Here is a 27,772-nt window from a genome sequence, read left to right as displayed (position 1 = left end):
GTAAACTGTTTGCATGCCAACTCATGGATAGATCTCGAAGCTTAGAGATAAGATCAAATCTATTTGGATTCCCTATGTGATCTACATGCAACCAATTAGAAAAATGGAGGAGTTTGAGTAGGAAAGTTGGATAAATCTCAATCGTAGATTCATACCTAACCCTAAGCCATCAAAGTCTTTTTAAAAGGAAGATAAAGCCCCATAATTCACAATGTGTATGAGAGAGCATTAGAGAATGCATGCGAAAAAGGTGATCATAGTAGTGAAAGGGGTGAATTGATCAACATACAATTGAGGTGACTTAGAAAAAGGACAACATTACAAAATCAGTTAGCAGAACAAAGGATCAAGGTTACGACATTTTCATATTAGATTCGAGAGGATCGAGATGAATTTAATTGAGATCTAAAATCAGCAATACAAGATTGTAAGTGTATCAGATCAAACATTCTACTATACTTTCTAACAACTATATCAGTAGGATGAAATCCTTGTATCAAGGTTGACTTAACAGTCATAGTGAAATCCTTTAATAGGGTGACATTCCAAGTGAGTGTTCTAAAGTCCTTTAGCCAGGCACACTTTTGATAGGGTGTTAAAATCCTTTAACAGGGTAGGATCTAACAATCCTTTGTAAGCTTTTAACAGGGAAAATCATGAGAATGGTCAAAATATGTAACCTTAATAGGTGAATTTTATTGCTACAGTAGTGAAGAATTCTAGGTGTCATCCGCAGCCTAGTTTTACCTTCTCATTGGAGGGATCTGGGTAATCATATCTAGTGTCAAGTGTTTATGTGGATGCATTTTCTTTATATGTTACTTCTATATGTTCAAGCATGCAATGTTTTAAAGTTGAAAGTTTTATTGTTTAGAGTTCAGTACTAAACATAAATGATCCTATTTACCTTATCCCATTTAAATTTTCTTTTCACATTCAGTTTGCACCTTAATGATGATTTCATTGATAAATAATCTATAAACACTTATAATTTTTTTAATAAACACAAACACAAATGCACACACTTTTATAGTAATCTATACAAGCATATATGAAATATCTTTTATCCTTTCAAATTAAGGTGATCTCAATTTCATATCTTTATAAGTGATATTCTTTAAGTATACACAATGAATCATGAGATGTTTCATTCAAGAATTCCTAAAATCATTACATATACACATTATAATATGATTCCTAGGATTAAGTTGGTCAAGTGGATGAAATCATGGGAAATTATATGCAATTCCTTAAATATAAATCATTTAGAAATCACTAATGCCATAAAAATCAAGGTTTCTCTCGGAACTTCCTAATTTCAAATAAGTATGTTTGTTTTTAAGAGCTATGAGTAGTGTTGCGAAAACATATTCTAGTATTGAATAATTAACGAATTTCCTTCCTACAAATCTACAAGCATCATTTTGGGAATATACCATCATGAATAAACCTCAAGCATAAATAAAAAGAGGTAAATAAATGTCTAGAAATACATCTCTTAACACAATTTAGATAATTTCTTCCTAAGATTAATATACTTATTATTTATATTTCTATAATATCATTTTTTTTCATTTCTTTTTAAGTGTGTAATGAATAAATAAAACTATTATAAGTACATAAAGTTAAAGGAAGTCAATAATAGTATATTGTGATGGTTAAGTTGTGATCTTATCTTTATCATCAAGATTCAAATTAGAATCAAAGGATTTACCCCTCTATAAAAAAATAAAAATAAAAATAAGAAATGTTTAAAAGAATCCTTCTTAAAAATAAGAAAGTGTTTTTAATAAAGATATCTCAAGTTTTATTTATGTAATTCTTTAAAAAGAGATTAAAGAGGCGAAAGTAGAACACATTTGTGCATAAGAAAAGCCAAAAAAAAAAAATTAATTTTTTTGCTGAAAAAATCAAGAAATATAGATAAAATAAATGAATGATTCAACATCAATAGCACCAGACTTGAAGACTAAGATAACTAGTTTGATTTTGAGATAGAAACAGACTTGAAGACCAAGATAACTAGTTTGGTTTTGAGAAAGTTGCCCTAATGTTGGCTGGGCAAAATCGGAGGAATGATAATTTCAATGGTGTAACTAAATTTGGAAGTCAAGAAAATTGTGCCCATGTGATAGGTATAAAACTCTATGATTATTAATCCCATTAAAGTGAAAGGGGGTCCAATTACTGTTACCGTCGGCTTAAAGAGGTCACTTTGGTGTAGAACATTTTCACTTTGTCAGAAGGATTTAAAAACAAAAGCAGGGGTTATTTTTTCAAATTCTTTAATCTGTTTGAAAAAATACAAATCCGAAAGAGAGGACTATAAAATCAGAAGGAAACATTGTGAAGGATTAGATTTGTGGCAGAAAGCATGGAGACACTAGTGGGTAGATTGGAAGCAGCAGTTTCTAAGCTTGAAGCCCTTGAATCTAGGCTTGGTCTGGATTCATCCACTCCATCTATCAGCAAAAGGGAAGCAGCACCGACATTATTACCCTCAGTTGATGATCCAAGCATTTCTGAATATGATCAGTTAGTAGAGAAATCACTTGGGAAAATTCTGAATGCAGCAGAAAAGATTGGAGGGCAAGTTTTGGAAGCCACCCTTGTCCTCAAGGAAGCATTTACTGTTCATAGGGGCTTCCTCCTCAAAATCAAGCAATGCAAGGTATGGAATTTATGCTAATAAATGTACTTTGAAGCTCTTGCATCCATTGTTTTTGGGTTTAAAACAGAGCCTCTTGTATCGAAACTAATAGACTTGTATATTCAGTCCTCAAATACTTACAGAAAATTGAATCAAACCAGACTCGAGATTCTTAAATTGAATCCAACCCGGCCAGAGATCCTTTATGAGGACTGCGTTTGAATTAATTCATCCTCCAGCAATCACGAGGTTAAGTGTCTCAAGATTTAATCGGATCAAAGATCATTTGATTTCTTGCTGTTAAAGAGTATATCACTCCTTGTATAAGATAGGTGAATGACGGATGCCATTTTGAATACTGTTTTTTGCGATTCACCCACATTTTGTTCGGATTCTAGTTTACTTGTCCGTGGAGATTGAAATATTGCTATATTAGAATTGTATGTTCGGGATTACCGATGCTGGGTTTAGCATCGTTACCAGTCGCTTCAATTTGAACTGATTCTCTGGAATTCTGACATCAATTATCCTAAGATTTCATCAGATCTACCGAATTTTTCTCTATTATTAATAATATCACTCCGTTCTGTAAAAATAGATGAAAGGGGGATAGCAAGTTTAGTATGATTTGGTTATACCCATCACTTCCTTTTTAAGATGATTCCCGATTTTTATTTTGGGTTGTAAGTTTCGACTGTCGTGTTATGACTCGGTGAAATATGAACTGTGACTGCAAGTAGACATTTTTAAGCCATAAGTCTCCGGGTCAGGCCCAAGTGCATTTCGCTCTCTTTGTTCTAAGGGGAAAACGCTGCAATTGGATTTTAAATTGCGATTGGAAATTATAAATGCTATCGATTAAATTCAATCCATCCTGTACTATCCATTATACGGAATGACATAGTGAAGAGTGACTTCATGAGATTCTAAGCCGTGACTGGTAGATGCGAACTTATTGAATACTGACCTTTACAGAAAAACCAAGCAAGCCTAATTTTGCACTGTAAGGACTGAATTGGGACTGGTGGTTTGAGCAGGACTTGATCAGATCCATATTCTCCCGTTCTGCGATCAATCCACATTTTTGTTTTGTTTCGCATTCTATTTAACTTAATATAATTACTTTCATGTGACTACTAGCTCTATAGAAATTATGAATCCTCAATTTTTGATCAAACCCAGGCCCATTGCCACTGTTGCACTTCTTCCAATGCAAACAAACAAATGGCTTCATTGGATGCGAAACTAGCATAAAAATTCAATGCTCTCTGTAGTTTCAATCATATAAAATGGATGAATCAGAAATTCCAGTGGTATTTGGTTAGATCCCTGGTCTATTTCAGGAAATATCCATATTTGTATCTTAGTTTCTTGTCTGATTTGCGACTTGTCAATATAATGACCCAATGGGATTTGGATTTGGGGTCGGGATTATAGGTATTCAATTCGCACAAATAAAATTTTAGGATTGAATCCACTTTAATTCAATGCTGTAAAGAATCACCCTGAAGAATCACAATTGGAAGATGATCCATGATGAATTGTACTCTTTCAGCTAGCCGGTTTGGTACTTCTTCCCATGTAGGCAATATGTTTCATGTTTCTACTTCTTCTTTCACAACTAATTTGAGACATGTCATGCTCCTCTTCTTTGTCCCAAGCTTACTTTACTTCCACATTACTTTAACCTATGTTTAACATTTGTGTATGTTGATCTAATTTCTTTTTTTGCTCTCTTTTAATGTTTTTCTAGCTTTTGGTTCTGATTAATATAAAGATGCTTCATGGCAATTTAGTTTTACAGAAGAAATTTGTGCTAGGTGGTGTTTCCTAGCCCAAACCTATGTTCTCTGGAGCTGTCTTTCCTGCCCCAAATCTCTTTGTCTTCCCGACATTTCCTATTCATCTCTTAATAAGATACAATCTTAAAATCTTGCAATGTTGAATATCCGTAGTCTTGGACTCTTAGCTAGATAGGTTATAAGATTTATTTACTATAAAATAGCTAAAATAAATTGCCATACCAGAAACCTGTCCTGCCATCCCCTGCTAGCTTCATCCCTGAAACTCCAGTTAACATAGGAATTTTGTGTGCTCTCAGACATACTTAAGTCAGATAAAAATGAAAACTATCAAAGATTCTAGATTATTAGATTTTTCTTTAGAACTCGGGACTATTTAGTTTTTCCCTTATTGCATCTGTATTATTATTTCTTTTAAACTTAGATCTCTTATGCATCTTCCCTTATTTCATACTTCTTTAATATCTTTCTTTTTCTTGTATAATGTATTTCCTCTCACATGGGGTCTGTCAGTTCCCCCTTTCCACCAATTTTTTATTTTTTAGGTGTCAAAAGGTGATGTCGTTTCTTTTTTAGAAACTGAATATTTTTAGGTTTTACTATGAAAAAAATGTATTCAGTTTTTCTTCCATTTTTGGGTCACACTAACAAAACAACAATCTCCGTTAGCAATAGTTTAGAAAATTGCTTCCAAAAATCAGAACAGGTATGCACCACAATGTTGTGGGTGTATAGCTGAATGGTTGATCACAGTTTATAAAGTAAAGAGCTTGCCATAATCCCTTGCATTGACATTTTATCTGCCAATTTTTTAATCCAAAATTCTAGTGTCTTCTTTCTTGAAGTAAGCCATTTATCAAACTGTAAGTCTTGGTGCTTTTCTAAAATTATCTTGTTTGTAGTTGTATCATATATGCAAGGTGAAAGTATATTTCTTATCATTAAATACCAAGTCTGTTTTTGATTGAGATGCTGTGTCATTTTATGAAACAATATTCAACTTGGTGGGCTCTATTGATATTAACTCTTAAGAAGCACAGCATGCCTCCAGTTGAAGAGAAAAACATGCTGTCTGGCTAACAAGACACTATTACAGAACCTCATAATTTTCTTTTGCAATAGGGTTCTTTTGAACTTTGTAGTTGTATCATATGTGCAAGGTGAAAATATATATCTTATTAGTAAATACCAAATCCGTCTTTGAGATGCTGTTTCATTTTATGAAAACTATATTCAACTTGGTGGGCTCTATTGCTATTACTCTTAAGAAGCACAGCATGCCCCCAGTTGAAGATAAAAACGTGCTGTGTGGCTAACATGACACCATTATAGAACCTTGAAAAACATACTTGGAGTTAATAATGAAGCTACAGAAACATTAGTGGACATTGGCATTATACTTTGGCAAGTGGTTGAGAATGTTGGACACAATTGCAGAAGATTAGCACTATTGAGGCTAAGATCTCATGCTGTCATAGTTTAATTACCTTTTCAAGTGCCTCGGTACTTTATTTTTTGTTTTTGCTTTTTCTTTAATACAAGATTATGCTCAAAATTTATATTAGTCTGGCTTGTCTGTTACTTCTGGCATTCTTCATGAAAATTTCAAATGTTAGTAAAGGTAGCTTTATCATTCTTCATTGATTCTCAGGAAACTGATTACTTCTGCTTAATATAGACCCCTTACCTCCTTTCCTGATCTATGGATATTTTGGCATTGTTTTTTGCAAGCTGCATTCCTGCTTTTAAAACCTTCAAAATTGGCTCCAAGAGTACAATTTACTCATAACATAGAATAGATTTTGAAAACTAGTCCAAAAATCGTAATCTTACATCTGGACCGATTTATTGTTTTTATGTGTTCCTTGTCCATCAGAAGAGGAAAAGAAGACAAATAAAGAAGATAATATGATTCACCTTTAGCTATCACAAGAAGAAATCTATCATGTTCTGAACATTACATGGACATGTTTTAAATTTTTAATGTTCACTTGAGAAACAACTTTGAACAGTAGTGAATCCCCCTTACATGTAACCTCTTTGTTTCATTTTCAATGGCTTTTGGTGCATTGGTTTCATCCCACCTGTGGACATAAGACATCTGAGATTCTGATGGTTATAAAGATTCATTATTAGGAGGATTTTTAAAAGATAATATTCTCTTAAAGACACGTGGCTTTTTAAACTGTCATTGATCAACAACCTACAAATTATTTTGTGCCTGAAGAGGGCTGTATGCGGAGCCTGCCACAAAATTATGAAAAGCTTATTTTTCCAATCCACTTAGAGATGGAACTGTCTAGATCCTGCCAAAACAAAGGCTAAACAATTGCTCCAAGATGATTATGTTTGTCAAACATCATGCAAGATAATTGATTTAGATCCAATTGTGTTGATTTATTCTGAATAAGTCCTTTACGCTGTAATCTACTTGGATGACAGTAAATCTCACTCTGATTGATAGTACTTAAGTCCTTTCATGCCAGCTAAATGCCCATACTTTAAAACCTCCCCCAAATCTGTAGGTTTGAAATTTGCTACAAGTCTTATCTCGCATGTTCTAACCTCAAGCATTTCCAACCATTGATTCAAAGACCCAAGGCAGTGGTTACATTTATTATCGTTATTAAATTCTGTCACATTTGTTTCTCAAAAGTGTCTATCTTCTGTGGATCCAAATTAAATCAATTGCTCTTTAGTTTAGGGCCTCAAACTGTTTGTACTTGTTAATCAGCAGTAAAGGCTGCAAAAAGCTCTTTAAGCCATTGGATCTTGTTTGCTGCCTGCCTGCTCTTTGGTGTTCAAGGGTCAGAAAGTTTGACGTTTTTTAAAAGCTAGAAAATCTTCATCTGTCATGGGACCGCTTTAACATCTACAGGTTTTGTCTATCCTTGGGGTCATCTTGACTCCTGATCCCTTCCATAACCTTTGAGACCTGAAGGCCCATTGATCTAAGTTGATCAAATAGCTCCCAAGCTTTATACCATCTAATATAACTTAAATTTATTAAATCAATTAATCCATTAAAATGCTTTCTTTGTTGCCTATCTATTTAATGAACAGACTTAATTGAACAGCTAAACAGAGGATTTATGCCATCATTTTATGTACAAGCAAGACCTCTTCAACATGTAGGATAGTTTTATCTTTCCTGGAATGCTTCTGCATCAACTTTGGATGTTTGGTCCAGTGCCATGTTTTGAATGAATATTTCTGGGATCCCAAAACTTGTATTGAGAAGACAGAAAACATTAAATTGTGCAACCAAAATAGTAGAATTTAGCATGTGGAGGTATAATGCAGTTTGATGTGATTTCTTCGGAGATTTTTATGGAGGTTTGATTTTCTTACGTATTTGTTCAAGCAACATGCATTTGGACCTAGCATACAAATCTCAGGAACTCTGTTTATTTTTGTTGTCACAGCAACCAGATCTTGAAGGCTTGACAAAAATGATAAGTCCCCTAAACGCAACAATTACGAAGGCAAATTCTTTAACAGAAGGAAGGCGGACTGAATCTTTCAATCACTTAAAGACTGTTGCAGAGAGCTTGACAGCATTTGTATGGATTGCCTATAGTGGGAAAGACTGTGGTGAGTTCACCTTATGACATTGCATGAGGATTTTTCTTATAAGGGCGTCGGACATATCAAAGCATGGCTTTTTGAACTTACTTAGAGTTGTGGAATCTGACAAGATGTGGATGCTTGTATGTTGTTATTTTTAGGATTAAGCCTTCCTGCTGCTCATATTGAAGAGAGTTGGCAAACTGCAGAGTTTTATAACAACAAGGTATGTACTATGCTACATATGGGTCACTGCTCTTGCCTGTGGATATATGAGTGGGAGAAGCAAGATTTTAAATAAAGTCATTTATATGCTTTTTCTTGGTCACATTCAGAGGGCAGGTTTGCACTTCATGTTGGGAGCTGAGAAAATAGGTTTCTGGCTTTTTGGATTAAATCTCTATTTTTTCATGGTTTGAACTTTTTGATTTCTTAATTACTATGAATCATCTCCTTGGTTAAACCTCCTACATGCATCAATAGATCTAATAAGTTTTCCAAATTGTCCTCAAAGGCATACCCAATCATCATTATTCCTCACCCCATCCTCTCACAAGGTTATTTTCTTTGATCCATATTTATCTTTCGTAGATGACCTATTTTGTTAAATTCTCTTATTCTTTTTTTGAATGCACATTTTTAACATCTTATATCCATCATCCTTGTTCTCAGCATTTGGAATTGTAGCTTGGGTTTGTAGTTTTTAAGCTGGTGACATTCCCTTGTTTGGGGACTTGTTCTATTTTTTAATCTATGTTTTTTGAATTTGAGCATCCATCATTCTCGCTTTGAGCATTTGGTCTTGTAGCTTGAGTTTTCATTTATTCTGAAGGGGCATTCCATTGCAAAATGACCATGCTAATGGCAAGTTCTGAGTGCATTTAAAAGCAGTGCACTCATAATCAATGATCTGAATCTATTCAGATCCTACTCCCTTAAAGGTAACACTTCTTGAGAGTGGTTGTTCAGCTGAAGAATCATGCCGATCCATGCGTCATTGGTTGCTTATTTTGCCAGAGTCACTTCACTAGAATAATTGTACTTGCCCATGAAATCTCTTTAACATTTGAAACGAATTTTATGTCGATAGCTTACTGAGGCTTTGATGACATTTCCTTTATACTCTTGTAACCAATTTCCTTATGACATTTCCTCATAGGCTCTCATCTCTAAAGAATATGGGCTTCTTTAGAAGATCCTTCTTTTCATAATCATTAGCAAAGATCATAATAAACTATGCTCATGACAAGATCTATTAGTCTCTATGGATCTGTCAATTTTTCTTCTTCCTCTAGTAAGTGCATATTAATATCTAACTTAGGGAGGGCTGACTCACACCCCTTTCGACCTACATTAGTAAAGTCTCCTTTGCGCATCCAAAACAAAATGTGATCAATCTTAGCATACAGCAAAGCCAATCCTTGTATATAAATATTTTGATGTCATAATTAGGCTGTCGTATGCATTGATATTCAGGCATCCTGGACATGCAGGTTCTTGTGGAATTCAGAAACAAGGATAGCACTCATGTTGATTGGGCAAAGGCTATGAAGGAGCTTTATGTGCCAGGCCTTAGGGATTATGTCAAAAAATATTATCCTACAGGGCCAGTTTGGAATCCATCTGGTGTTGATATTCCTCAACAAGGTGGCACACCAACAGTTACTGCAAAATCAGCAGCTCGGAATCCACCTCCACCCCCACCATCACCAGCGTTTGGGCCTATAGAAGTTTCAGAAAGCCCAAAAGAAGGAATGAATGCAATATTTCAGGAGATAAATGCAGGAGAATCTGTAACTGCAGGTAGTTTCATATGGCTGGTTATAAGGATAGAAACAGATGTCACATTTCAGGTTGCCAATACTAAACAGGTTTGTTTGTCTTTCAGGTCTAAGAAAGGTTACAGCTGACATGAAGACAAAAAATCGCATTGATAGATCAGGAGTTGTTGCTGCAGCATCTGGAAAAGATAAAAGTGCTGCTAGGGGTTCTGTATTTTCTAAGACTGGGCCTCCCAAGTTAGAGCTACAGATGGGTCGCAAGTAAGGTTTTCACCACTACAACCAATTTAAATAAGAATGAAATTTGGTATTCTTTGAAAGACTGGTGGAAAAACAAATAATTACCCATTAGTAAACTGTCTATATTTTCTTCTAGATGGGTTGTTGAGAATCACATTGGTCAGAAGAACCTGCAAATTGATGATTGCGATCCAAAACAATCAGTATACATATTTGGCTGCAAAGATTCTGTTTTGCAAGTTAAAGGTAACTATATTCTCATGTTTTTTATATGTCTAGTTGTGTGTCAAGACTTGAAATGGAAGTAATGCGAAGTTGCATGAACATGCTGGGTTTTTTTTAATCAGCGGTATATAACATGAATTGCGTGATATTATCATGCATAAATGATAATTACATACTATTCTCCTCTGATGTTCTTCCAGGTAAAGTGAACAATATTACCGTTGACAAATGTACAAAAACAGGAGTTGTCTTTACGGTAATACTATGAAATCCCAGTTTTCCTTTATAAACTTAAATGCTTGTTTGGATTGCCAGGTGCAACAATTCCAATAGTGGGAACTATTAAGCCATAAAGTTCTCAAGAATATGTAATGCGATTTTCTAATAACCAACACTTTCCTGATAATGTTGTACTGTTGAATTGTAGGATGTTGTTTCAGCTTGTGAAATAGTGAACTGCAATGGTGTTGAGGTGCAATGCCAGGTACTTTTTTCACAATCTTTTAAATTTAATTCAAGTACAAGAGAATTGATGAATCCATACAGAGTTCCAATCTTGCAGGAGTGTAGTCTCCACTAGTCCTATTGCCTATTGCAGGGCATACATGTGTTTGGTAGAGCAAAGGACCTAGGAAGAAAAATAAAAATAGGAAAAGTTAAACTAAAAATATTCCAAGACAGTATAATTGTGACATATCCTTATGGAGACACGGATCATTTTTTTTTTCGACTTATAGTCTCATACATTATTTTCTTCTGCATTTCTTTATTGCATTGACTTTCATGGTCCAATGAGCCAAGACCAATTCTTGGGCCATATTGATTTTGTTTGTTTTCTCTGTTAGGGGTCTGCACCAACTATTGCTGTTGACAATACATCCGGCTGTCAGCTATACCTAGGTAGAGGTTCTATGGGAGCATCAATTACAACAGCCAAGTCAAGTGAAGTTAACGTGCTAGTGCCTGGTGCAACTGATGATTCAGATTTGGTATGTATCTGCTGCATAGAAGTTTTATGCTGGCTTCATTTGTTTGAAATTTGTTTGGTTTGTGGTATATTCATCATGCATATCATCATTGAAAAATGTTCACATTAAGGCCACATGTTGTCAAGAAGCAACATGTCACATCTAATTTTAATAATTTAGAATTGAAATATTACTAAGATGGTCAAAGAGAAGATGTTCAATAAGGTGTTGACATTCGATGGAAAATACAATTTTAATTGGATAAAGATGAAGACAATATTCAGCTTTATATATATCAGAACCCTTTTGATACTAGACATGTACCTGTTGTGTTTATCATTAACCTTGATAACAATGGCTGCAATCATTTTTTCACCTTCTAAAATGGAATTATAGTGAACCACAGTATGGTGCCGTTTATATTTTCTCTCTGTAGCTTGTTTTAATTTTTATAATTGTTTATTTGTCTGAAACCACTTCCAACTTGATTTTGCAGGTTGAACATAACTTGCCCGAGCAGTTCACACATGCTTACAAAGATGGACAGTTTGTAACATCTGCTGTATCCCACTCTGGTGGTTAATTTTGTAATTGGGGTAGATTCATATTGGTTTGAATAGGTTTAAAGGTCTGTTCGACATGTTGGGATTTGTGTGTTCTGCTGTATGTGTTGTGCGGGCTTGCAGTCAATTTCTACTGGGTTGGCTTTTGCCAAATTTGGAACTTAGACGTATTCTGTGTGTACGTGGCTGTAACGTGGAATTTTGTTAGTCTCATGGTTGTCTTGTGTAAGTCTGTAGACAATGTGGCTCAGATATAGAATAAAAGAGACTTTCTGACCACCATTGCATATCATTATTTTGTTTGTTCAGTCTTTATGCTCTTGGCAAAAAAGAATGTGAAGTTATCAAGTGAAAAACAGATTTAGATTATATGATGATTTTGGTGAGAGGAGAGTGTCGTCACATAAGATCTGGTCTTTTCTTAAGATTTTATTCAAGTGACACTATTTCCTGAAAAGTAAATTTGGAAAGGAATTTTATATTTGATTAAAATGCAGTATTTATTTTTACAATCCGATTTCTTTGCCTGACCATCTTTCAAGTTTTTGCACAAGTGACATTATATCTTGGAAAGGAATTTCATGTTAAACCTTCTGTAAGCTTGCAGCAAAATTACCAAGAATTGTGTTTTACCTTTTGAAGTAACTGAGTCAAGTCTGCCTTTTGGAGTGGTTTTACAGCTATGATCACAAAATTTTATACCAAATTTTTGGACATAAGACTATGGGATTTTTGTTTGCAGGGGTGGGATACGTTTTTTTGAGGATGCAATCATGGAGTTACCATAGGTCAATGGTTACCTTGCTTATTACTGCTAAATGTATACCATGAAGAATTCGTATGCAATCAACCTTTGAATCCGGTTGTGTCCTAAAAGCAGATTGCTTTGGATAGGTATCCTTAGTTGTGCAGTTTTGTGACCGAGTCCTGTACTGAGTTTTATGAAAATGTTAGAAATGATGAAAACAACAGTAATTGTGCAGAGAGGTGGTGTCCGTGGGAAATCAGAGGAGGTAGAGGTGACTGTAACGTTGTTCAATGAGGTCGATAAACATTTGACATGCACAAAGCTCATGACCGAAAAATGGGGTCTACACAAAGTGAACTTTTGAACTGGCACACAATTGCAAACTTAAGAGCAATTACTTTATTATGAAAAAGTGGACTATAAGATGCAGTATACCGGCTTCATATGGTGTTGATTTGATTTGAGAAGTAGGTTTGCACAGCAAAAATAAAATTCTCTGGCTGCTGATTCATGTGGGCCTTTGAGTTGAACTATACAAAATTAACAGCATATCCAACATTATAAATAACTTTTTAAGTTCCTGTTGGAGGGAGAATAACAATGCATCCATTAGATCTTTTAAATGGAAAGAATAGATTAATGAGCAAAAAATCAAAATAGGTTAATTTTTTTAATCTTTTTTTTTGAAATTATTTCAGAACATACAATTTCACCATTATATATATATATATATATATATATATATATAAGTAAGTTTGATATTTAATTGTTCTGCCCATTTCACCATTTTTTGCCCCATTTCTAATCTCTATAATATGAGACATTTTTATCATATATCATAATTGTATAATTGCTTCTTGATTCCAAAAGCTTTTTCCTTATCAAAGGTTTTGCTTCTTAGAACTTTAATGCAAATAGTTGAAGTCTCGCACAAGCATTGTTCGATGAAAGAAACCGCTTCAATTAATCTCTTTGCTTTTAGAAGTTTATTTTTGTTATTCTGGCTTTCGATCTTTAAATTGATCCACTACCTTCCTCACACCTTCATCCTCTTAACTTTACGGGTATTGATTGTAGGAATAATTTCAAATAGTGAAACCATTCATCCTTCAAGGCAAATTTGGCTTTGAGTGTTGCTTATAAGCAACGCCCAAGCATTTGTCTAACCTTAAATGGTTTCCAATCTCATAATTCTTGCAGCAAGAAAAAAATTTCAACTTTCAAAGATGTTGATTTCTCAATAAGAAGTGGAATAAAACCTTCCTGTGAAACAATCTTGCCTAGCTAAAGAAGCATTTGTCTAGCCATACATGATTTCCAATCTCATAACGGTGGCAGCAAGGAAAAAATTCCTAGTTTCCAAGATTGTTGATTTCTGAATAAGAGGTGGAATAACACCTTCCTTTGAAGTCTTATTATGATCTACAAAGGATTGCCTTCTTATGGTCTAACTTAGTAATAACATGTTAACTCTTTAGTTTCAATGTTTATGACTTATGTGCAATCTAGTTGCGTGTCTCCTCTATTTATTTGACAAAAATGTTTTCTCAAGCACATTTTATTAATAGTTTCTACAAAAATATTAAAATGCTCTTTTAGAATTATTTTTAACAAAGTTGCAATCATGATCAAGGAAAGTGCAATAAGCAATGGAGAAGAGCTATAGAGGTACTAAAAGAAATCGATCAAGATGTTATGCTTCGTAAATTAAGACCTAGACCTAGAGCTATAAATAACAATAATGACTTGTGCAATAAGCAATGGAGAAGAGCTATAGAGGTACTAAAAGAAATCGATCAAGATGTTATGCTTTGTAAATTAAGACCTAGACCTAGAGCTATAAATAACAATAATGACTTGGAACCTTTGACACAACAAATTTCATAAATTTTGTCTATATCCATTCTAAATCAGAAAATCTTGTTCCATTATCTATTTCAAGTAGATTAATAATATATGAAAAATAGAAGAAACATCACTCAAGAAACATACTCTTTCCATGCTCTTTGCAAATTTAAGAAAATGATGCAAGTTAAGGCATGTCCTTGATTCTACAAGTGCTAGAAAATGTGCTTAAGGTTGTTATATTATAGAAATTTAGGATGGAAACACCAGTGTTTGTAAAACATGGATAATGTAGAAGAAGCCATTTTTGTCATGATATGGATGTAATGACTATGAAAGGCAACATGATAATCACAAATTCAATGTTTATCAATTGAAAGCCATAGAACCTCTTCAAGAAGCAATCTACTATTAACTTATCTAATATAAACTATAGATAAAAATTCAAGCAAGTTTTGCCACAGTGCACAAAGGTGTTGTAACATTATTTATCTAATAATAATTCAACCAATTCAAAGTTTCAAGGTTTTGGGTCAAATGCTACGAACTTGATAACAATTATACTCACATAGTCATGGTTATGACATGTAGTCTTGTTAAATATATTAGACAACAATCAATGCTTGCTTGGAGGTGATTCTAACAATTTAGACCTACTTTAATCTCTTCATAAATATATTAGTATCTAGTAGCACTATTGACACTATAATGTGTTTGCAAAACTATACCCTACATGATAAATCTTAATATATGTTCCTCAAGTACATTTGAAGTATTCAATTTTCAAACCTCTTATAATAATGCAATAGTATCGGCTTTATTAATTCTTGTCTAACTCTATGGTTCTAGTCGTCCTTTTGATCTATTTAAATCCACATTTAATTTTCATGATGAAGTTTGGTTTAGCAATTTTGCTCAATGAAATTGAAAACCAATTTGCATGTTGATTCTTGAAAGATCTTGTCTTTTCACCTCATAATATTAACATAAAAGGTAGACACTATCAATTATGATAGTGATACTCCACATATGACTACTACTACTACTACTTCCATACCCACTATTAATACTACAACATTTAATTTGGCTATTGATGCTTTACAATGTTTAATGTAAGGCATCATTTACCTTATAACCTCAACATCACCTTTGTTAGAATTCATTGCCAAAGATGAACAAACGTTTCTTCAATTAATTTACTTTTGAAATGATATATTGTCCCTTATAATATTGAAATCTTTGGTTTGTATACTTTATTGTATAACATAAAATATAAGTGTTGTAATGATGTAATTGTACCATCTTTAAATAAAAGCACCCATTACTTAAGACCTTTTCATTTCTACTCAATCATCTCTTTCTCTAGCTCATTTTCATTTCTTTCATCAACCTATTATGGAATAGCATGACTTAGGTCAACCTTTTCCCTAGGGACTCTGGTTTTTGGGGCCAGTTTTATCTTAGGGATTCAAATTTAAAAATTGGGTGACCTGGTTGAATTGTTTTGTTTTCATGCTCGAAAACTAGTATGAAAGAAAGCCTAGGCACCTCATCTTCACATCATCATGAAAATTCACACATATCAAGAAACTTTAAGCACTCAAGCTAATAGATTTTCTTATAAGGAATTTCAAGCATTCAAGATTCAAGTATACTTTGTAAGCATTTCCTCTTCATGATCTAGCATTTTTTTGGCCATCAGGGGAGGAGACCTACATTATGGCATTCATCTTCTTCTTCCTTGGTGCACATTTACATCCATGGTTCCATGACGTGATTTTGGTAGATCCATTGCATTTGTGGAGATTTCCTACATCTGTTATTACAAAATCTTTATTGACAAGGGTTTTATCAAGCAAGGTGAATATTTACATTTGTCTTGCTTCCTTTCATCCTTTAAATTTCATTTAATTTCATGTTTGATTTCTCAATCTAGGGCTTGGCCAAGGTAAGCCCTCCCCCAACAAAAAAGATCAATTATTCTTTTGGGCAACAGGAGGATATCATTATTGCAATCGCATGTCCAAAAGCTATTTATTGAGAGATTTTTGGAGAGCCTAGGTCAATTGCTATAGTGCCTTGGGAACACGTTCATCATCTTGTAAATCATCTAGACACATTTCCTTAGGTTGACATTGTTGGCTCTTGATTTAACAGTTTTTCAATAACCAAATAACTATATTAGAATGCATCTAAGGGCAACTAACTCTTATGATGAATGCACACGAATAGAATTTGGGCCAACTATAACGCTAAACTCCTTCTACTTTAAGCTCTGCAAAACCTAAGCAGGTAGACCTCATATTCATTCATATCGTACCAATTGTCAAAACATACATCTGAATCTAGATAAAGCAGATTGAAACCCCAATTCTTCTATTGCTTATGCAAATGGCATAGATATGAAATAGCTAATGACATAACCTATGAGATTGTCAAGCTAAGTGCATGTATTCTTTTAAGCTCTACAACATGAAAGGGAAATGTATATTTGATATTGATTTAAATCATCATAACCACATATGCAACAATAAGAAATATGTAATATCCTACCTGATCAATCCCTTATCCATTGGGTGTCAAACAAGTCAAAATATACACCTATGACTGTGATCTATCCATTCACTTTGTAAACAATCATCAATCTTCAAAATGAAACTCATTCTTACCAAATCCTTCTATGAACCCTGCAATTTTGTAAATGCATATTAAGCATCTACTCAAGTCCTTGACCCAACAACAAAATACACATTGGCATATAACTTCAAACCAAGTTGCAACTAGACAACATGCTCTTTGTTCATATATCACATCAAATCACAAACCCGTAGAGAGGAGACAAGATTTAGATTGAAACTTTCAACAAGAAACTTTGTATTCATTTCCTTGAAACACATTAAGAGTATGTAATAAACTAGAAAATGCACAACAACGAATGTATTATCTAATGGTCAAATAAATTACAATGTTGTTCATAATAGAGAAAATGCCAAAGAATGGTGGTATCACAACTATGGAGACTTATCCAAAAGTCTGGAAACAACAACATTCATCCTTGGTTGTATCACAACCATGGAAGCATGTCCAAAAGTTTGGAACCAACATCATCCAACCTTGGTGGTATCACAACCATGGAAACCTGTCCAAGAGTCTAGAACCAACCCTATACAATGAAAGAAGAAAGAAAGATATAGAAGAAGAAGAAATCTCGGATCTGAACCGATTGTGTCATTTGTCCACTTGGAATTCTTCCATTTGTTGAAGCCAAACCTCTCTTTTCTCTCTATAACGAAAAATTGGATCAAATCCATTATTTTGGATAACAAACTCTAAAAATATCTCCCCGAATGATGGAAAAGCCCCTTTCTAATAACATATCTAATTTGTTGACAAAAAATTGTCAAAACCCCTGCCAAACTGATCTAGAGGCAAAATAATTTTGCTAGAATGAATCTCTCCAAATTTGGAAAGTAGACGTTGAGAGCTTTCTGACGATATATGATAAGCCTATATTGGCCTCAATGAAACGCCCAGGACAACCATTTAAAATTACAGATTGGAAACTGGTTCTCAGACCCGATTCTTGCAAATATTTCATTTTTATGCTAAAGTTGCCACTATATGATAAAATCAAGTTTTAATTAAAAAAAACTCGCATGTGCAAACTCATGAAATGAATAAAAAAATTATTTATTGGCACTTTGCAATTTTCCCTTAGTTTTCACTTAAGGTCAAACCTTGTTGATTGGGCTTTGCCATGCGGCGGTACCTGAGTAGCTTATCTCTATTTAGTCATTGATGATGTCACCATCCACATGGCACCTCTATCACGTGTCATAATCTCATTCATTAAAATTCACCACCCCATCCGCTTGTAGGGCTCAGTGCCACGTGTCACCATTTCATGCATTCGTGCCCTCAAACCCCAACTGTGCCTTAATCACAGTGACCATGTAAAACTATTGGTCGCATGATCAAAACTGCCATCCTAAACTGCTAGTTAGACTGTCGACTGCCAACCACATGACCACTGGGCTTGCCTTGGGATGTGTGCCATGTGGAAACTACTCATTTATTTATCTACCTTGAAATCTGTTCCATGTGGCACTTATCATCAATCCACCTCATTGCTGACATCATCACATTTTGCTTGTGTGTCATGTGGATACTGCTAATTCATTTATTTGCCTTGAAATCTGTTCCATGTGACACTTTGTCATCAATCCACCTCATTGCTGACATCACCACATTTGGCACTTTGTCTTGATCCACCTCATTGCTGACATCATCACATTTCGCTTGTATTATCATTCAAAATTTTCCTACTGTGCCCTCCACCGGGCCTGCCTTGGGATGTGTGTGATGTGGAAATTGCTCATTCATTTATCTACCTTGAAATCTATTCCATGTGGCATATTGTCATCAATCCGCCTCATTGCTCACATCATCACATTTCACTTGTGTGCCATGTGGAAATTGCTCATTCATTTATCTACCTTGAAATCTGTTCCATGTGGCACTCTATCATCGATCCACCTCATTGCTAACATCATCACATTTTGCTTGTATTATTGTTCAAAATTTTCTTTCTGTGCCCTCCAACATCATCACGTCTCGATCCACCTCATTGTTGACATCATCACATTTCGCCTATATTATTGTTCAAAATTTTCCTACTGTGCCCTCCAACATCATCACATTTCGCCTGTATTATCGTTCAAAATTTTCCTACTGTGCCCTCCAACATGTCTGTTCCATGTGGCACTCTATCATCAATCCACCTCATTGCTGACATCATCATATTTGGCACTCTATCTTGATCCACCTCATTGCTGACATCATCACATTTTGCCTGTATTATCGTTCAAAATTTTCTTTCACATCATTACATTTTGCCTGTATTATCGTTCTAAATTTTCCTATTGTGCCCTCCAACATCATCACATTTCACCTATATTATTGTTCAAAATATTCCTAATGTGCTCTCCAAGCTAGCTGGGACTCACGTGTCCAAGTGTTGCCTCAAAAGGACACATGGCTTTAACACACTGCATTTTTGTGTTGGGACATATAAACAACAAAAACTTACCTCACTTCTCGAATGTGGGATAAAACGTTTTCGAAAATAGATAAAAAAATCTGCCTTCAACCTGTCTGTGCAAATTATCCGCCCATGCCTATCACATTTGAAAAGAAACATAATGTCCTCCACCATTGAAAACACACATACTCCCTCTGGTTTTTCCTTTTAAAAACTCAAAATCATGACATTGAACATGTCTTTTATCATTTCATTCCTTTGTTCTCATGTTCACACTGATGAGCAAATTGGGGAAAAGGGATTTAAATCGTGCGGGGGCTCCAACATTTGGTGCCAGACGGTGGAATACGAGTGGGAGGCTAAAGATGATCATTCATCTTAGGTATCTACAAGGTTACACGTCAATTCCTGATCACAACCTATGCTGGCTGTTAAAACATCAAGATCTTATGAAATGGTGATGTTGCCTTGTTAGACATAGACTTGGGAGAACAATCAAACACAACTTCAGAATTACACCTTCCTCATCCACGATGCCCTCCTTTTACATAAGCGGTGGTGGGTAAGCACTTTTCAATCAGCTCTACACATTCTTCTAAGAAGCGTAGAGAAATCAACGTGGGAGGCTTAAAATTTGACAAGGCATCAATGTGAAAAGAGAAAGCGTCTCAGCTGTGGCACTGCCTCACTCCATTCGGTGAAAAATTGTTTCTCGTTGAAAAGGAAATGCACGGTTATGCAGATGTACACAAAACTCTCCTCATGTGTTGATTTGTTAATGCAACTTTCCTCCTCCTGGCATGAGCTCGATTGAGGGGATCCAATTCAAAATTAGCAACCATTACCTAGATTCATCATTGGTCAGTGCCTTTGTATCTGATCAATACTCTCCCCTTGCGTGGATGAAGATTGCCTCCAATATGCAAGCTCCTCCTTGGCTTGTAGTTTAAAAACTTCCTTAATAGGTTTGCTGCGGGATTCATGCCGAAATAGGCAGTGGACGTTGTGGTCTCCCAATTACTCCCGTACATCTTAAGCCTTAGATGAACAACAACTTTAGATGCAAGCCTTAACAAAAACCCGAGGGAAGACTAGGATATTGTTTGCTTGTTTAGTATCCATTGCAAAAGTGAACAATACAACCTGTAGTATAATCATTTTCATTGGAAAAATAGATCGGGCCCTCATATGGTAGATTGTTCCACATATCATGTTTCACAAGAGGCTTAGTGCGCATTCATTTGCTTTGGCATCTGAGCCATTCATTTATTTTCTGTATTTGTGTGCAGATATATAAGGAAGAGAAGTCAATTGCATTTTGTTTGTTGCTCAATGCTCGTGTGTATCTAGTACAATAGCTTCCATTCCAGACAACACTCATCCAACTGGCTTAATACTTGCACAAGTCAAATCCTATATGTAATGATCACACATCATCCATCAAGATCCTCCTCCATTAATATTTTGCCCTGCCATTGCAAATGTGTTACTCCTTTTCTAATCTCTTGGATGCCCCATAAAATAAACCAAACAACATCTCTCCATACTCACATATCATGAGTTTTGCAAAACATGAAAAGTATCTCAAATGAGTGCAAGTCACGAGACCTTTTAGTTTGTTTAAAATCCAATCTTCATTATTCACAATGGGGTATAATCTTATACACCCATTTGACTCTAACATGATGATATGTGACTATTGAATAGTTTTGAACGTCACAATCATTATATCTTTTGAAAGCATCTTTCATCACCCAGACATCTTCTCAGTACCCTGATGAAAATCAGTCGGGCACCAAAGTGGGCCTGACTAAAACAAATCATTTTCAAACAACTGACTTCCATTCAATCAATTTGAATAAAAAAAATTGATTAAATTTAAAACCAATCACTATTTGATCACTTCAAAAGTTATTTTTTGCTCATTTTGATATGTGTCAACTTCATGTCAGGAGGCCTGCAAGCTAGCTTTAAAAATTGACTAAAATACCTGAGATATCCTCAACACCTAACAAACTTGTCGATCTCTTGTTAACACTCTTTCAGTGTACAAAATCTTGCTTCATGAAGATCACTCAATCAAAATTTATTAACACTCAAAGTCACATACTTCAAACTTCCTACAAACAACTAGATTAGAAAATAATAAAATGTGTTCGGATTTAGGTTTGAAAATAAGTCAAACAGACACTTGGGGGCTCGAAAAATGAGGCATAAGTTTATTGTCATGTGGAAGGTATAAATATGTGATTTGGGCTCATGACAAATACCTAGAAATTTTTGGCAAGCATGTGAATTTGGGTTTACAGGACTAGAAAAATGAGAATGCTAGCTGAACATTGATTTTCACAAACAGAATGGATTTGGGAAAGTGTGTAGACAGATTTGTCAAGACTTGAAAACTGGTACACTTGAAGTATATTCAGAGTAGAACACAACGATACAATATATTTGTCTTAAACTATCATGATTTCAAAGTTATGACATCTTGAATAGGGCTACCGATCAATCAACACTTTTAGACACTGGTGAAACTTCATAAATTACATTTGGAATGGTGTTTGAAAACTAGTCAAACAGATTTTTCATAGGCTCAAATCTTGAACGTAGCATATTTCTAACCCCTAGAATGTAATACAAAAATAATTTCTTTCAATACAGTCAACTGGGTCAAAGTTATAATTGGTCAAAAAAGACTACCCAAAATTTTAAGCAATATGCATCAGAATGACAACACTAAACAACCAACTTTGAGGGAGTCAATACCTAGTCAAACATATCAAATGGCTTGAAATTTGAAACATAAGTTCTTTGATATGCATACTAAACACTTCCAAAGTGGCAAGTCATGAAACTTATCCAGGTGCAAGATATTCAATTACAAACTAGGCTTCTTGTCATTGTTTGACACTTAGCAAAAATGTAGATTATGACAATTTTCAAAATGGAGCTTCACAAAATGACAAATTATCATCGTAGGACCCATGCATATAATAAATGAAAGGTTTTAGAAACGTGAAACACTTCATAGGCCTCAAAAAGATAGTTGGGTACATATGCATGAAAAGCTCTTATAGGGGTTTAATTTGACATGATTCATAGAATGATACTCAAAATTAAAGCTTCAATTTTGAGTCCCAATAGACATGTTTTTGGAGATTGAGGAAAAATACTATTTTCTACATTTTATATCCCAATTTTAGATTCGTAGTCTAATTACAATCATAGTTTCATATCCATGATTTTTAGAGTGAAAATGAATCTTTTCTTGCATATTCAAGATAATTTCTCCATCCTTTCTATCTCTTAGCATAGGTCTATTTCTATATCTTAATTGGGTTATTTGCATACATTTAGTGCCTAGATCTCTTTTACTCTTGTCATTAAATCAATTGGTGCAATTTACATTCACATTGCACCTCTTAAAGTTAATTAGAATTGCATGAAAGGGGACTTTCTTGTGTACTTCCTTGATATAATTTGGGTTTAGTATTAGCATCCCTTCATCCTACTTGTTTTTTCCTAATATAACTTGAGTTTTATTGAGAGTTGAAAGCTCCTATTTCTCTTGTATTGAATGACTTAGTGTAAAAGTGGCTAGTTAATTAATTCATCTCATCTAATTGAAATTGTTATTCATTGGTCTCCACTTTTCACCTTTAACATTTTGGTGAATCTCATGTGTCTGCTCCTTTCAACCAAGGACTTAGATTCCTTGATCTCTCTTATTTCATTCTTAGCAATGAGCGTTCATCTTATTGTGGTGAACCCGACTTGTGCCCCTTATTAAAGTTAGATTTCTTCTTTGCGCATTCTTCTCTTCGTATTCTTTGTGGATTTATATTTTGCTTTCTTGTGAAGTTAAATTTCTCTATATTTTATTCTCCTCGTGACATTGATATTTGTTACATCTTTATTTTATTCTTCCTAGGATCTGACATGATACGAACATTTTTCCTCCTTCCCATGTTGATAAGCGCTCTTGTAAGTTTGATAAGTTGGAAAATTGGCTTGTGTAACATAATCAAAATCTATATAGTGTTTCTACTATTGAGGCTATTAATAAGCTTATTACTCATGATGACAATAATATTTCCATTTTTCATGGTATACTCATGCTAAGACTTTGACAAAATGTGTACAAGACATAGGATGCACTCCTTTTGCAATCATTGAACCTTTCATTTCTATTTCAACCTCCATTCCTAGCATTCCTACTTATGTGCCACCTCTTATACACCTTACACACCTTCTTACTTACCTTCACAAACACCTAACATTCCTACTTACACACCTTCTTCATTACCTTTAGATAATGTTGTGCCTTTCATGTATTCCAATCGTCTTCCTACACCTTCCTATCCTCCACCAAGATATTGGCATATTCCCTCTGCTTTCTACAACACCTTTGCTAACACATCTAGTTTATATACCTACTATTGTATCTTCTAATCTCACCATTAGTAGCTTCATTCAAATTGCCAACACTTTGCAACAAGTGGCTCAATTCAATCAATCTAAGTACAACATCCCTACATGTGACATTGATAATTCCCTTTCCTTAGACATTCTTCATGTTGTTATCTAGCAACACATTGAGATACCTCAAGACTTATAATTCATGTTAGGAATTTCCAAGCTATAAGTGATTTTTCTCACAGCTACATGCTTATGGATAAATTATTTGCATGCACCTTTAGGGATAAAGATTTGCAATGGTATTACTCTTTACCCCATTATTCTTTTGATTCCTTTCAAACTCTTAATAATGTCTCCATTCAGTAATTTCAAATCAACATTGATCTTCAAATTTCTTTAATTGATTTGATGTATTAATGTAAACAAAATTAAAGAAAAATTTAGTGACTTTATTGGTAGATCAAACATTTGTATGCTGAAATATCTTATCATGTTCCTAATAATAATATTCAATGAATTTTTATTTCTAATTTTATAAAGGACATTAGAGATAAGATTCTCATTATTGAGTATGCTTCCTTCTCACATATTTGTGCAGTGCTTTACCATTATCAATTACAAGTGATCCAACTTGAGAGCACCACTCCAATGGTTCCTAATACTATTGATAAGAGTGACATCATCATATATAAAATTAAGTTTTCTAATCCTAAAAACTACATCAAAATCAATAAGACAAAAAAAGATAGTAGATGATCAAGTGGCTATTGCATCCAAATGTATGACTACTTTTTCTTTTGTATATCATCCTAATCATAAATACATTGCTTTATTTGAACCTTTGCATGTGGTGATCTCAAATTTTATGAATGTTAACATTATTAAATTCCCTCCCATATGTCATATTAACACTAGCAAACCAATGCCCAAGTCATTTGATCAAAATGTTTTTTGTCCATATCATCATCAACCTATCCATGATACTCAAAAGTGCTATACTTTAAAAAATGTTATCCAAGACCTTATTGATTTAGAACTTGCAAATAAATCTATTGTACCTCCTAACCATACTTGCAAACTTACACTAACCCTTCATTCACATTTATCAAATGTTATCAATCAACCTTCATCTCATATTACTAATATCATTTATGATGACAAGGCTGAAGAAGCTAAACATGTTGACTCTCAACCTCAACCTTCAATTTTTCTTCACCCAAACCTACACCTTCACTTCCTATCGCCTTTTATAATGTAAACATGATTCAAGCATTTGAGAGTCCTCTTTAGATTACTACTAGGGTTACTCATATCCCATCCCATGGTGTTTTGATTGATCCATCTTCATCTATGAATGTTATCACTAAAGACCATATTTTTAATAAATGATTACATAAGGCTACCTATGACACTTAAGAAATTGGATGGTTTCCTTTATCACCCTCAAGGTTCTATCTGTGAGGGCTCACCCTGGCCCATCATAGCATAGCATAGCAATTTTATTGTATTGCAAATACGTTATATTTTGAGACCTTGTTATATGTTGGACTATGTTGGACTATTATTCAAACTATTTGATACTATGTGACACCTTATTTTTATCGTGATTTTGTATGATGTTAGAACTTATTAATGATGCTTGATGATTATTTACATTCATGTGCTTGGTTATTTATTTTATTGAGAAGTATGAAATTATGTTTGAATGCAAAGGTTAGATGGATCATATATTTGAAAATCATAAAATGTTACAAAAGGTCATATCATGCTTAGTTGATTTTGCTAATACTATATATGCACAGTGATTTAGAAATGGAAAAATGTTATTTGAAATTCAATTGAGATATATTTTATGCTTTAATTTAATTACGAATACAAAATTGATGTAGGATTTATATATGCATGTAATTTATATATCTTGGACTAATGATATGCGGTTTGAGTGTGTAGGAAATAACCATGGTAAAATGGAGAACCAAGACTATACCTTCGTATCTATTGAGAATGCCAAGGCTACATCTAATGAAGAGATCTTAGCCTCATTGTTTAGTATTTTACTTTGTGAATGTAATGTGAATGAGTGCATTAGATTAGATTTGCCACTTGTAATGTTAAGAGTATATTTTGTAGTGTCACTTGGCACTTGTATTGTTATGTGTATAAGTGGCAAGTCAGTTTTAGATGTTGGCAAAAGACATCCAACCTTATTTCTAACCAATTAGAAATGTTTCACCTATACCTCCTTGCATAAAATTATCACATAAAGGCTTTAATTAGATTAAATTTAGATTTTAAGTTGAATGTGACTTTAGAGGGCTTTATTAGAGTCCTAGGGTGTTCTTTTGGTAAAATTAAGTTACCTACATGTTAGTACTATATGTTAAGGCTTTAATTTTGACTTTGCTTTAGTTTGAATCACTTTTCTAACCCTTTTAAAATCTCATTTTTAAAGTATTGCGAAAATGGAAGAAATCTTACCCAACTTATCACTTTATCTTCAATGAGTTGGAGTTCCAATAAAATAGGGAAACTTAGGTAGAGTTAAGGGGCTTTTTCTATTTCATAATGGAGAAAAAGTAGGATTTGGTTTTTTTTTTTTTAATAAAAGAGGATTTTGAAAATAGGAGATTCATTCACCCACTCTCTATTTTTATAGATTTGATCAAGGAAGGATATAGGGCTCTTCTCAAATCGGCTTATTTTCCATAGCTTGGAGAAAGGTTGGAGCTTTTGCCATGTTAGATTGTGGTGACTAATCAGGAAAGTACTGTACATACTTCATAAATTCTTTTGGGCTAGGGGCATCGCCCTGGAAAAATTTTTGGGCCTTATTTTATCGAGATTTTTGGCTGACATGTAATTATTAATTATAACCTTAAAGTGGTAAAAATACTTGTATAAAAGAGCTTAGGGTTAGGGATTGTTTCATAGTTGTGATGCAAAATTGGTTCTTGTGGTAGTATTGAGCTTTAAGGGATTACAGATTGTAATTAGGTTGTAATTACTAGATTGCAATAATATCAAACTTGTTGTTTGGTGGACATAGCCCAAGGATTGGGTGAACTACGTTAAATCTTGGTGTCTTGTGTTCTTTTTTGTGATCTATTATTTTTTGATATTGGTTATATTTGCATGTAATTGTTATTTTTGTCCATGGTTTAATCTTAACAAGTGGTATCAGAGTGAGGTTATTTTTTCAGTTATTCTCTGCAGGAAAGTCGCATGGTTGAGTGGGAGTGATGGCAGATGAGGGTAAGTCGAGGGTTGATAGGTTTAATGGGCATAACTTCTAGTTATAGAAGATGCAAATGGAAGACTATTTTTATCAGAAGGATTTATGGAAGCCGTTGGAAGGCAAAGCCAAGAATTAAGGATCTATGTCAAATGATGAATGGGATTTTTTAGACAGAAAGACACTTGAAAGCATTCAATTATGCTTGGCACCATCAGTGGCATTTAATATTACAAAATTGAAGATGACAGAAGAATTGATGCAAACCCTAGCAAAATTATATGAAAAGCCCTCTACTTCAAACAAGGTATTTCTCATGAAGCATTTATTTAATATGAAAATGGCAAAAGGTGGATCTATTGTAGATCATATAAATGAGTTTAATACTATTACTAGTTAGTTATCTTTTGTGGATATCAATTTTGATGAGGAAATTAGGGCTCTCTTGATTTTGTGTTCTTTTCTTGAAAGCTGAAATGGCTTGGTAATGGCTGTGAGTAATTATGTTCTTGGATCTAGTACCCTAAAATATGATGATGTGATCGATGTTGTTTTGAGTGAGGAAACTCATAGGAAAACCTCAAGTGGATATACATCAAGAAGTGCTTTAAAATGCACAAAGCATGGGTAGAACGATTGAGAGAGGAAATAATTTTGGAAATTGTGGGAAATAAAGAGGAAATTCAAAGGG

The 27,772-nt window shown here is 34.1% G+C and overlaps 1 protein-coding gene across 1 annotated transcript; it reads left to right on the top strand.

The window, feature by feature from the left end:
• Positions 1-2,356: 2,356 nt before the first annotated feature.
• Positions 2,357-12,308, top strand: CAP1 (cyclase associated protein 1). The gene is made up of 10 exons (XM_089787271.1): positions 2,357-2,671; positions 7,878-8,046; positions 8,181-8,245; positions 9,513-9,822; positions 9,908-10,061; positions 10,177-10,286; positions 10,466-10,521; positions 10,693-10,749; positions 11,111-11,254; positions 11,730-12,308. Exons 1-10 carry the CDS (start codon positions 2,375-2,377, stop codon positions 11,814-11,816), a joined length of 1,449 nt encoding a protein of 482 aa, XP_089643397.1. The 5' UTR covers positions 2,357-2,374; the 3' UTR covers positions 11,817-12,308.
• Positions 12,309-27,772: the final 15,464 nt, after the last annotated feature.

This window comes from Cupressus sempervirens, chromosome 6 (genome assembly GCF_028749045.1).
Source record: "Cupressus sempervirens isolate cs-2001-9-10 chromosome 6, ASM2874904v1, whole genome shotgun sequence".
Classification (NCBI taxonomy): Eukaryota; Viridiplantae; Streptophyta; class Pinopsida; order Cupressales; family Cupressaceae; genus Cupressus; species Cupressus sempervirens.
This window is presented reverse-complemented; position numbering and strand designations above follow the sequence as displayed.